The 13,949-nt window shown below is 38.2% G+C and overlaps 1 protein-coding gene across 4 annotated transcripts in view; it reads left to right on the top strand.

Annotated features, from left to right (window-relative positions):
- Positions 1-13,949, top strand: part of LOC149143195 (uncharacterized) — a 427,005-nt gene that overhangs the window by 38,205 nt on the left and 374,851 nt on the right. For 3 of the 4 annotated variants that reach the window (XM_089448074.1, XM_089448072.1, XM_089448073.1), the window contains exon 2: positions 11,950-12,073. The exons of the other annotated variant lie outside the window; for it this stretch is intronic. In XM_089448074.1, coding sequence (XP_089304200.1) covers positions 11,978-12,073 — 96 coding nt within the window. In that variant the 5' untranslated portion in view covers positions 11,950-11,977. The remainder of the gene's footprint in view (positions 1-11,949; positions 12,074-13,949) is intronic. 4 annotated transcript variants of the gene reach the window in all.

Below are 13,949 nucleotides of genomic sequence, written 5' to 3' on the forward strand. Positions count from 1 at the left end.
TCTCTGGCTCTGCGTGTTATGAAACCAGCTCAAGAAAAGATAGAAAAGATAGATCAACGCCTTAGAATTCAGCCTCTTCGAGGGGGTAACCTCCTTTACATTACATAAATGAACAATTCTTGGATGATTCAAATGACAACCTCCTTTCTATATATAGGAGTCTAAGGAGTCACAATATAATCCAGCCGACCTAACAATAATAATATAAAGCCACAAAAATAGAAATAGAGGGATTCTATGGGGCACAATAATAACAATATGGGGGCAATAGGGGCACAACAATATTAATAAGGGGTATAACTACAATAGTAATGGGGTAATCACTAGTATTATAGGGACCCAACATGCCCCTCTCCTTCAAAAAAGTGTTGTCCTCAACGCTTGAGTAGTTCTGGATACTTCTGCATAAAATTCTCATCCTCCCATGTGGAATCTTCAGCGGATAAGTTCTTCCACTTGATAAGATACTCTGAAATTGAAAGATTTCGTAGCTGTCGAGTTCTTGTTTCTGTGACTGCTTCCGGTTCCAATATAATTTTTCCTTCCTCGTCAAGTTCTGGCAATATTGTTTGAACTGGGAGCTTGTCGCCTATAACCTTATTTAAACATGAAACATGGAAAACTGGGTGCAATCGAGAAGTTGCAGGAAGCTCCAATTTGTATGCCATAGTACCAATCTTTTGCAACACCTTGTACGGACCATAATACTTTGGTGATAATTTATTATCCTTCTTAGCTTGCTTGAGGGACATTTGCTTATATGGTTGTAGCGGTAGGAATACCCAATCACCTACATCAAAACTTCTTTCACTGCGATGTTGATTTGCCTGTTGTTTCATTCTATTCTGTGCCAACACGAGGTTATCCTTTAAGAGTTGGAGGACTTGTTGTTGATGTTCGATGTGATGTTCCACTGCCTGAACCTTAGAATTTTCTCTTAAATATGATGTGATGGATGGTGGTTGATACCCATAAAGTGCCATAAATGGGGTCATTTTGTTGCTGTATGGAAGGAAGTGTTATACCACCATTCAGCCAGAGGCAACCATTTGACCCATTGTGTCTGTTTATCAGATACAAAGCAACGAAGATATCCTTCCAAACATTTGTTTACTATCTCAGTTTGCCCATCAGATTGAGGATGATAAGATGAGCTATGAGCTAACTGAGTACCAAGACAAGAAAATAATTCTGTCCAAAAATTTCCAGTGAAAATGGGATCTCTGTCACTTACAATAATCTTTGGGTTTCCATGTAGCTTTTGAATTGTTTCCATAAATGCAGTAGAAACTGTACTGGCTTTAAATGGATGTGATAATGCACAAAAGTGTGCATACTTGGTAAGTCTGTCAACTACCACCATGATGACACTCTTTCCCTCAGACTTGGGTAAACCTGTGATAAAATCCATTGAAACCTCCTCCCAACGTTGGCTTGGAATGGATAAAGGTTGTAATAGACCCGGTGTCTTAATTGTTTCAACTTTATTTTGTTGGCAAACCAAACATTCCGCCACAAACTTTTGAATATCTGATTTAAGGCCATCCCAAAAAAATTCCTTCTTAACCCTGTGGTAAGTTTTTAAAAATCCTGAGTGCCCTCCTAAGGGAGAAGTGTGCAATTCCATAAGAATCTTTTGTTTAGCTGGGAATTCTTACAGAGGTATAAGCGATCTTTGTACCATAACAAATCATTTTGCCAGCTAAATGTATCAGACGTACTGGAATCTTGTTGTAACTTTCGAATAAGTGCCCACACTTCTTCGTCATTCTTCCATTCCTCCCTTGCTTCGTTTATCCAATCTGGTTGGATAATAGAAATGGCGCACAACAATGCTTCCACATCCTCATCCTTTCTTGAGAGTGCATCTGCCACCACATTTTGCTTCCCTTTTTTGTAGATGATTTCAAAGTCATAACCCAACATCTTTGTGACCCACTTTTGTTGCTCTTCAGAGGATAATCTTTGTTCTAAAAAGTATTTAAGGCTATCATGATCCGTTTTTACCTTGAAGTGTCTTCCCATTAGGTAGGGTCGCCATTTCTTAAGTGCATGGAGTATTGCCAACATTTCCTTCTCATAAATAGCTTTGCTTAAAAACTTTCCCTTGATTGGACGACTTTCAAAAGCAATGGGTCTTTCATCTTGCATTAGAACAACACCAATTCCATTTCTTGAAGCATCACATTCCACAATAAAGGTTTTTGTGAAGTCCGGTGTAGCTAAGACCGGTGCTTGGCACATTGCCTCTTTAAGATGTTCAAAGGCCTTTGTTGCTTCCGGAGTCCATGAAAATGCATCTTTCTTCAATAATGTTGTTAGAGGTGCTGCTATTCTCCCATAATTCTTAACAAACTTGCGATAATACCCTGTCAAGCCGAGAAATCCTCGCAGATGCTTTATGGATGTGGGGATTTTCCATTCCTTAATGGCTTTAATTTTGCTAGGGTCTACCTTAACTCCTTCATGAGATACAATATGACCCAAATATTCCACCTCCTGGACTCCAAAGAAACATTTGGATCTTTTTGCATATAATTGTTTCTCCTTCAATAGTTGTAGCACCTTGTCAACATGTTCAACATGATCCTTCCAAGACTTGCTGTAGATTAGTATATCATCAAAAAATACTAACACAAATTTTCTAAGGAATGGTTTGAAAATTGAATTCATCAAACCTTGAAATGTTGAAGGTGCATTGGTAAGGCCAAAAGGCATGACCAAAAATTCATAATGACCCTCATGAGTTCTAAATGCTGTTTTCGGAATGTCTTCAGTCTTCATTCTGATTTGATGATATCCTGAACGAAGATCCAACTTGGTGAAGTAAATTGATCCATGCAATTCATCCAGTAATTCATCAATGACAGGAATGGGGAACTTATCTTTAATAGTGAGCTTGTTGAGCTCCCTATAATCTGGACACATGCGCCATGATCCATCCTTCTTGTGCACCAATACTACTGGAGCAGAGAAAGAACTTTGACTTGGTTGAATTATACCAGCCTCTAGCATTTCTGCAACCATACGTTCAATTTCACTCTTTTGGACATAGGGATATCTGTACGGCCTGATGTTTGGAGGAACACTTCCTGGAATCAGATGAATAGCATGATCATGATCACGCATAGGTGGGAGACCTTTGGGAGTCTCAAATACCTTGGAATGATTGTCCAGGACTTTTTGGAGATCTGGAAAATAGATGATTCGATGTGGAAACATCTAGCGAGCATAATTGTGCAATTACACCTCTTTGCTCCTTTTTTAGAAGCTTTGTCATACTATTAGCACTGATTATCTTTCCTGGTTTCCCTGCAATACCCCTTAATTCAACTTCCTTTCCTTCCGTAGAAAATTTGATGAAAAGTTCTTGAAAATTAAAAGCTATTGTACCCAGGGATTGTAGCCATTGGACTCCTAGTACAACATCAGCACCTCCCATTGGAATGGAAAGCATTGGGCTAGTCAATACATATTCTCCCATGGATAGCTTGATATTATGGCACTTTCCAGAGCAATTTATTGTTCCTCCATTTGCAATCATCACTTGACACTCTGGTGCTGGATATAGGAAGCAATTCAATTCTTTTGCTACCTTACAATGAATAAAATTGTGGGTGCTTCCTGAATCAATCAACACTATTACCTTTTTCTTCTTGATTTGTCCTTCTATCTTGATGGTTTGAGGAGTGGTAATTCCCGCCAATGCATTACAAGATATGGTCGGATTTATTTGTTCTTCATCTAGGCTTTGTTCCTGGAGTATATCCTCTTCTTTTGACCTTTCTTGCTCCTTTTCTTCTTCCTCTTCACAATCTATGTAGAATAATTTCTTCTCAGCACACTTATGACCTTTAGTGTATTTGCTATCACAACTGTAACAAAGCCCTTTTGCTCTTTTTTCTTCCAATTGTTGTGGTGTCAACCTTACAGGTTGTGGAAGACTAGGGGCAACAACACTTCCGTCTTTATAGTTGTGAGTGGTATGCTTCCTGGTTGCCATAGTTTTGCTTTCCATTTTTCTTGCTAACCTGAATGCCTTCTCTAATGAATCAGGTTCCCAAAGGCGAACATCATGTTGGATATTATTATTTAAAGACCCTATGAACACATCAATCCTATGCTCCTCTGGAATATCTTTTACCCTTATGTTCAATTTTTGGAACTCCTCAATGTGCTCCATTATTGAACCCTTTTGTTTGAGACTTATCAATTGGCTAAAAAAAGTGTTGCTTTTTGTATCCTCATAATGTGCTATCAATTCTTCCGTAAAAATTGCCCAAGTGATAAATGGTTTATGAGAGCAAAGCCATTGATACCATACAAACTGATTTGGTTCCAAATATAAAGTTGCCATACGTACCTTTTGTGTGTTTTGCACATTATTGAGATCGAAGAATTGCTCCATCTGTAATATCCATGTGGTAGGATCCTTGCCATCAAACTTCCTCATATCGATTTTTGGAATATGGTGAGTCTTCGATCCAACATTAGCGTCTATGGAATCATGATTAACATTTCTTTTGTTCTCATCATGAGTTTCCTTTAGTACCCTTTCACCCTTAGGAACCATTTCTTGTAGCAACTTATTCATATTTATCTTCAATTTGCCCATGTCTGTCTTCAAATCTATCTTCAAATCATCCATCTTAGCTTCCACGTCAATCATCTTAGCTTCTACGCCTTTCTTTAAACAGTCCATATTAACTTCTACACCTTTCTTTAAACCATCCATCTTAGCTTCTACATCTTTCTTTAAACCATCCATCTTAGATTCTGTTCCTTTTTGTGCAAGGGACAGTTGTTGCACTTGGTCTTGTAATTTTGATATATCATGTTGCATTTCTTCCTCTTCTTCATGAGTCATACTAGAACTTTCAGGTTCCTTACTAGATGTTTGCATTTTCTTTCCTCGGGACATCAGTTACCGATAATAATGCTCTACTATGCCCTTTGAATTCCTTCAAAATAAATTTTCAAACCAAGCTTAAGCAAAAATTTAAGAAAATCTACACACTTTTTTTCACTTTGTAGGAGCTCGATATTGCCTCTGATGTATCTCTGTACTTTCCAATCATCTAGTTCTAAATTTGTGAGCTGTAGTAGCTCTCTGTGTCCTCTTTCCAATGCCACAAGTTTGACCCAAATTGGATTCTCCAAGGAAGAGTTATGTGAAATCTCCCACAGTGACTTGCTTATAGACTAGTTTAGTAGAGCGAACTTGTACGACGTGCCACGAGTCACTGTTTCGACCTTTGGATCTGAAACATGCATATAAGAAACTACAGTCCTCTTTCTGTACCTTCTTACGAAATTTCAATCCGATCCCCAAAGAGAAAGTTATGACGATTTTCCCCAGGTCACCTGTTTTGAATGTAATTCAGGAGTCTGCAAAAAGACCAACTTCCTCAGATCATATCTCCGCAAATATTGCGCGAAAAGCTCTGAAATTCGGACCCAAGGTTCAGCACGATTTATTCTCAAATGGGTTTTTTTTGCAACTTCTGAAACGCCACAGAAAAAAAGTTATAGCGAAAATGCCACGATGACCTGTTTGGAGTAGCGAAACCCTAGAATCCAAAGCTTTGATACCAAATGTTATGAAACCAGCTCAAGAAAAGATAGAAAAGATAGATCAACGCCTTTGAATTCAGCCTCTTCGAGGGGGCAACCTCCTTTACATTACATAAATGAACAATTCTTGGATGATTCAAATGACAAAACCTCCTTTCTATATATAGGAGTCTAAGGAGTCACAATATAATCCAGCCGACCTAACAATAATAATATAAAGCCACAAAAATAAAAATAGAGGGATTCTATGAGGCACAATAATAACAATATGGGGGCAATAGGGGTACAACAATATTAATAAGGGGTATAACTACAATAGTAATGGGGTAATCACTAGTATTATAGGGACCCAACACTGCGTCTCCCTCTGCAGGCTCAAAATGTTGACGCAGGTAGTGCGTGAGCCTCTGCGTCAGTCTTGCAGCTGCTCCTTTGCCTTTGAAACTGTGCTGTCACTCGGGACAGCTACTTATCTGCAGAAAATTCTTTGGATCTCTTGGCTGGTGTCTTCAGTCTCTTATGCAATCCTCTGATACCATGTGAAAATTGCTGAATCTACACTTCAGAAATCCTATTGCAATCACCGGTTTATCATCTCCTACTTGTTCTTTATTTTCAACAAGTTATTTAATTATTTAAACATCGATGAAATCACTATTGCAGACTACACATACGTACAGATCATGAGCTGAAATAAACTAAGACTATTAAATTATGCTATGTTATATGCTTAGAGCAGTTTACTTCAATTGTTTTTTTTATTAGCCACTGTTTAGGAATCACATAAACATAAAGTAAAGTGCAGATAGAACATTAAACGATCGACAGAAAACAAGCCAAGACAAGAGACACAAGATGTGGCGGCTAGCCAGGGACAAACCCTAATGCGGGGAAACCCTTTGATCAATTCTTCTTTAATCTTCAATAGTTCAATAGATAGAAATAGTACAATTCAGAATTTTGTAATTTTATAACAACAACAATAAACCCTAAATCAGCGAAGTCAAACGTGGTCAAAATAGCCCCGGATTGACTTTTAGTCAACTTGAAGAACTCTGTCTTCAACAGCTATCTTGAGCAGCCCAAAATAGTCCACAATAATCAGTCAAAACAACAGTCAAAAGTTCAGGAATTTGCGGTCAGCCCTAACCAGTTAATGCTGGTCAAAATTCAGGTCAATGCTGGTCAATGCAGCCCCTAAAAAGTCAGCACAAGTCTTCCCTTGGTCAACGCTCCATAAAACAACCCAGCATTTGGTCAATGCAGCCCTAGAAATGTCAATGCTGCCCCAGAAAGTCAACGTTGCTCTAATTCGTCCTTATTCTTGCACGTGTGAGAGAAGCTGCCCTAATTCGTCTTTCTTGCTTGCCCAATAAGATGAGGAGAGAGAAGATGAGTTGAGATGAGATGAGTTGATAATGAATCAAACTCATTTGTACTTATATGATTTGCCGGGCATGTGTGCCACACATTTCGCAGCTAGCCGACCTTGACAATTTGTCAAGTAAATACAAATAAATTCATATCTCCATAAATACTTGTCAGAATCAGATGATCTTTAGATCAATCCTACACCTCTCGACAAGAGGAATCTAGGAAAAATATCAGTTGCCATAAATAAGGTGATCCACATGGAGTTTGGCCCTAGTTGCCAATTTTAACAGAGACAATCACACAAGGGACACCGTTATTTTTGGACAATCGTCCCCGGAAAAACCCAATTCTGGAAAACCGGTGCAACATATAGAGGGTTTGTATTATTAAGCAGATTTTTGAATACAACTAGGGTGCCAAATCTGGCTCACCCAACAAAGAATAAACCTGGCAGAATTACCTCTATCCGGAGACAAAATTTTTGGCAAATCCAACAATTGGATGATCAAACCCCACAGATGACAATGCTGTTCCCAGTGCTGGGCGGCGATGGCTGCTCCAAGCTCTGTGTTGGAATTGCGTCACCTCCTCTAGGAGCTGCATCACCTTCCCAGTGGGCCTCCCTTGCTTAGAAGTCGATACGCTGAATTGTTGCTCCCTCTGCCCCACAGAAAAACCCCAACGCTGCCTCTAAGGGACTGTGTCAGCGCCTCTAGCTTCTACGTCACCCTCTCTGGAGCTGCGTTGTCTCTCGTGCTAGTGCTCTACCTCTCTGCTACGTATTCTCAGCCTTGGACTGAAGTCCCTCCGTCGAACTGCCCCTTTCACTGCAACTCAGATCACTAGCTCGATTTTCTTAGCAAACCACGCCCCATAAAAATTGAACTCTTTTGATCTCTTGGTGTATCTCCAGCTGACCCTCAAGCCTCCTCTTATACTTTCCTGTTGATGAATCACCGACCGTGATCTAATTTCTAATCAACGGCTAGGATTAAAACAGGTTTGATCTTTGTCACTTAGAACGTTCTCACCCATATTTTTATTAATATACATTAATATTTTTATTTTGCTAAGTTTAGACTTAGGAACCCATTAAAAGTATTAATTATTTTAATAACTCCTCATCCGGGTGGAATTTCTCCAAACGATTTTTGTGTTTTGGAGATTTCGTGTGTTCTAGCCCCTTGACAAAATTTCGGAGCTAGAGCACATCCGATGCTACCCAAAATCAACAGTTATGGGCCTACTCAAGTCGGCTTGGACAGTTTGACAATTTTTGACATATGCTGATTTCAAAAATTGATTTCTCTTCAACAGTAAGGAATTTGGGGGCGTGTAATAGCTCATTAGAAAGAGGAAAAAATCCTCTACACTCCTATGCCAATCCCATCCTTAAATAGGGTCATTTTACCACCAATAAAATTATTTTTGTGAGATTGTCATTATTATTTTATTTATGGCAGCCATTAGGATTTTAGTTTTAGGCATCCAATGTTTAGGGCTCCTTATTTATAGAATTAGGTCATCAAGCTGATTAGGATTAGGGCTTCTTTAAAGGTATCATGGGCATCAACAAGATTAGGGTGCCTTTTCAATATGTATTCATGGGCATCTTCATTTAAGGCTTCATCATCAATGATCTAAGGCTTTTCATGGACATTAGGGCAAGGGCTTCTTCATTAGGATTAGGGCTTCATACACATAGGCTTCCATTCATGTATCTTAAGGGCATCATAAGTATTAGGACTTGCATCAATGTGTTAGGGCTAAGGCATCTTCTAGAGTATTATGGGCATTTAGATCATGCATAACCAATATAGGGCGTAAATGTACTTAGGGTTTTGTCATGTAGTTAGGGCAACATCATGAAGGGTTTAAGGCATGTATCACAAGAATATTTGCCATCCCCAACAATGCCATATTGACATCAATGACAACCTTGACCAACAAATTAGTGGCTTCCTTTTTCGTGATTGGGAGACTTGATATTAGGTTGGACACCTTGTGTTGCTCATTGTCCTGACTTATTGTTACATGACTTTGCAGAGTTTCCATGGATTAACGACACAGTTTGGAGGGGGAAACTAATTTCTCACTTCATATTTAACCATCAACTCACATTGAGCTTGTATAGGAATAATGCATCTAGAGAGTTGCTCAGGCCTTGTGACACCAGGTTTGCCACATATTATATTACTATCAAAAGGCTAGTTGAAGAAAAAGGGATTATAAGAGGTGTTTTTTGCAACAATGAGTGGGAAAAGTCTCATCTTTCAAAGGAAGCTAAAGGAAAGGAGTTGGAACAAGTGATTTTAGGGAATGCTTTTTGGGACAATGCTCAGAAGGTGTATGTGAACCAATTGTTGATATGCTTCGCATGGTTGATAGTGATACCCCTTCCATGGGTTTTGTTTATGAGGGCATGGATCGTGCTAAAGAAGCCATTGCAAAATCTTTTAATAATGAGGAAAATGAGTACATTGCAACATGGGAGATGATTGATGAAAGATGGAAGATGTTGCATAGTCCTTTACATGCAACAACTTGTTATTTGGATCCTAGACTCTTTGGGATAGAAAGAACAAATGATGCAGAAGTCATGAATGGCCTTTATGATGCAGTTGAACGGTTGGTCCCTGATCTAGAAGAATGCAGGAGAATTAGAGAGCAGCTCCGAGCATACAGGTTGGAAGAGGGAATATTTGCAAGGTCTAGTGCAGTAGAAGATAGGCCCAATATTCCTCTAGGGAGATGGTGGCAGTTTTATGGATCAGAGACTCCTGAATTGCAACGTTTTGCAGTTCGTATTTTGAGCCAGGGATCAAGTGCCTCTGCTTGTGAAAGGAACTGGAGTAGCTTTAACCATATCCAGTCCAAGAAAAGAAACAAATTATTGTCTACAAGGTTGGAAGACCTTGTTTATGTTCGCAGTAATTTGAAGTTGGCCTTGAGTAGTGTGGCCAAAGATGCATCTAGTTCCTCCGAGCCATGGTTTGATGCTGATCTAGAGCCAGAAGAAGATGATATTAGCACTGATGGTGACTCACTAGTTGATCCAAATGTTGGAATTCCATCTATTGATGACTTTGATGATCACCATTCTAGTGCCTTTACTATGCCATATGCACATGATGATTGAGAGCTTTTTGATCATACTAGAGTCTAGTAGGCCATACGTATAAATTATCTATGTTTTTTGAATTTCCTAGAACAATTTTATGGATTATAACTATTTGGCAATGGTCTTTATGACTTCCTTATTATATTAGCATTGATGATGACTCACTAGATGAGCCAAATGATGGAATTCCATTTGTTGATGACTTTGATGATATTTAAAATTTTGAAATTTGAAGATGTCCTACAATGATGTGTATGTTTAAATTTTGATCATGTTTTGATTATGTGATTTTTTAAAAGATTACTAGTATTTGACATTCGTTTAAATTTTGAAGACTGAAAATTATGTCATTTCTTTTTGCAAACTACTATTGTGTATGTTTACATTTAACTAGATGTTAGAATGATTACCTTATTCATGTATGTTTACTAATAAAAATTTGTATTCATGTGTTTATGGATCGATTTTGAATTTTCTATTATTTTGTCATATATAGATATATATATAAATATATATATATATTGAAAAATATGTATAGTCGAACCTAATGCCGAACCTCATTCGAACCTGATCGGAAAATTCGAATTCGAATCGAACTTAATTGTTGTCGAACTCGAATTCGAACTCGAGCCGTGTGACATATGACATAGGGTATAGGTCTAGAATTCTGTTTAGGGTTTTAGTTATTTTTTTTGTAATGTAATTTAACTGATTTTTTTTTTAATAAAATGGATTTCGTGGGTCCATGTGTGCCTATATGGAACTATATGGAATTGACTGGTTCACACTGATTCCTTATAGAATTAGTCATTTTTGGTTTGGTGGGCCAGTTCTATGCGGAAACCCCCCCACAACCAGTCCAACTGGTTCTGGTGCAGTTTTAACAGCATTGTCTAGGATTTCATAGAGGTGGGTGCTCCAAAATGACCTCTAGAGTCTATAATTCATCTTACAATAATCAAACGACTACATAACATACTAGGTCATGTGTCATGATTCATGACTTATCAAAATATCAAGAGTAGATCACTAGTAACAACACCTGTTCAAACGTCTTGATCATCCTCATGCTCTGCTGCATGAGTACCTTCCTCTTGAGTAGCTGCCCCTAAGGTCCAAGACCAAGACCAACATCACCAGTGGTGGAATTGGTTCCAAGTCCATCTAGTTGAAGACGTTCTTTGGAAATGACATGACTCCCCATGACCCATTCCGAGGAGGAATCTATCTCGTTCAAGACTATGGGATTTGCCACAGATGTGTTGCTCAATTGTTTTTGCCTCAAACAAAATTCTCCACTAAAATTTTCCACATCTTAGCTCCGAATTAACTCGAAATTTGCTTTGAGCTTCGAGGATTTTATAACTCTACCTTCTTCAAATGCTTAGAATGAAAAGCATATGGGGCAAAGGGTTGTATTTAGAACATTGGGTTTAGGGTTTTAGGGGGGCTGGCTGATTTTTTTTTTAAATAAATTCGATTAGGTGGTATATTAGCATATTGGGACCAACATGTTTCAATGCTAGACTAGTCTATTGATTGATTTGGGTTGAGCTGGTCGATTCAGGATGAGTCGGTGGCTGACTGCCCCCAAAAACAGGTTCAAATCAGTCAGTTTGGTTTGAACTATATGGTTCTGGCTACAGTGCTGTTAATGTTCATTGTGGTCAAACTTGAGCAACAAATATCTATTGAAGAGCACTAAATTTTAATGATCTATGAAAGGATCAATGAAACGTGACTCTCAGATCTTTTGTAATATGATGATTCACATACTTAACATTGGCTTTACTTTTTTAATGGGTTAGAGTTTCTTCTTTAGTTATGAAAAATGATTTTTTGATGCAAAATGTGCTTATGATAACTATGTTATATTTTAGGGCTTCAAAATTGTTTCCATTTTCCAATATGGATATGCTGCAGAGAATTCCTTTCGAGAAAGGACAAGAGGCAGAGTCAAAGTCACATTTAGTAGGTTTTCGTGGAGCTTGGTTTCGTTGTAAGGTAGGTTTTTAAATTTTTACCGAACAGGAAATCTTGATGTTATTTTTCTAGTTTATGAACTTTACGTAATCTTTGATAAGTTTTGATTGTTCAGTTTTATGTTTCATATCTTTATTTTCCATAATTTGAAAAGCATGTTATTACTTATAAATAAGTGGCTACTACGTCTTGTTTACTTGATCGTAGTTACTTGCACATGATTTTTTCTATTAATGTAAATATATAGGGAATCTACTCACTTTGATATGGTGACAAATAGCAGTAATGCAATATATTAAAGTGGTTCTCAATTTGTTTTTTCAAGAATTTAAAAGATAGAGCATCTGACAATTTTTGGGTCAATAATTTACCTTTTTTTGTAAATAAAAGCTATTTATATTACTAGTACAAAGAAGATGCAAAATTGGTGTAGAGTTGGGCTTCATTCCCCTTGCAATGTTCAGTTTTGTCCTTCTTATATATGCCATTCATTTTACAAAGCATACATTTGGTTCTTTGAGCTAGTTTTCTAATTTTCAAAATCACTTTGGGTTTTAATGGGGTTGTTACTACCTGGATTAGTAGCCTCAGCAGGGTCTGGTCAAGGTGCTAAGAAGTAAGCACAGAGGAGGTGTACCTATTGTCAGCTTGGCACAATCTCATCTCACTTTAGGCCAACTTCTAGTTGTGGGGGGTATCCCAACAACTTGATTACATAACCAACCAATGAACCAAGTGTAAAATATCATGCTTGATGATGATGAAAATGTCCAATTGCCATTTGAACTAATTGAAACCCTCGATTTTTGTTGCCTCTCTCAATGGGATCGTAATTTGGAGTACCTGAGCTAGGTCAACTCAGGAATAAGGGAGTCTCAAATGATTAACCCAAGGGCAATAAAGATTTCCCATTTTTTTGCTTGTCATGCTGCTCCAACCTGTTACCTAGAGCAACATTTGAGCTCCCAACTTGTGATTTGGTGAGATCCTTGTTTAGGTAGATCCTATGACTAGTAGAGAAGAACTTCCACTTGGCTTGGAGCTTGTCTCTTGAGGATATGAAGTGAAGAAAGGGGGTGGAGTTGGATCCGTACTAAGCCCTCTTGAGGCCAATACTTAGAAGGTTTGGGTTGTGTAGGAGGAATGAAATTTCTACTTGTAAGGCTTTGGGGGGATGGGGGGTAAAGGTGCAAAGAGCCCCCTGACCTTCAAATTCAATTTGCGAATCCCTGTAGTACTCTCTTCCATGATATTAGCATGTACGACTTCCTCCGCCTTGGTGAGGGGAGTGGTTGTGAAAATTCCTTGATTGCAATTACTGGATATTATTCTTCTAACTGTTAGCAGTTTAATTGTTTACGACAATTAATGAATAATTCACAATTGCAATCTTCAACATAAAAACGTTGCGGAAAATAAACTAGAAATGAGAAATATATGCACACACAATAAAAATCGATTCTAATATTTTTGGACTAACGTCCCCGAGAAAACCCCGAAGGGACAACTAGTGTAGCAGATGAGGCTTTATTTTTTTATTATGTAGCAGTAAAATACAAGTACAATATTTGGATGCCCAAGCTGGCAATACTCAGGAAAATATTGGCGAAATACTGGGAGAGAATTTTCTCCCTTTGCAATACAATTCAACCTTCTTATGACTTGCTTGTTCTCTCCTTTGGCAACTCGGCCTCCCCGGAACTCGCACTACTGGCCTAGAAAATTCGTGCTGCCTGCTACTTGGCTCTAACTAAGACGTCCAACCTCCCTCGACCTCTGGAAATTACTCCCTCTGTCTTCTGGGTGATCTCTATTGAAATTTCTAAGTCTGACATGTTAGAAATCCCTACTGCATTACCTGGTTTATTTTCTCCTACTTGTTCTTTTCATTAACAAG

Source organism: Pinus tabuliformis, chromosome X (assembly GCF_031772625.1).
Source record: "Pinus tabuliformis cultivar Carrire ecotype Pingquan chromosome X, CPIR1, whole genome shotgun sequence".
Classification (NCBI taxonomy): Eukaryota; Viridiplantae; Streptophyta; class Pinopsida; order Pinales; family Pinaceae; genus Pinus; species Pinus tabuliformis.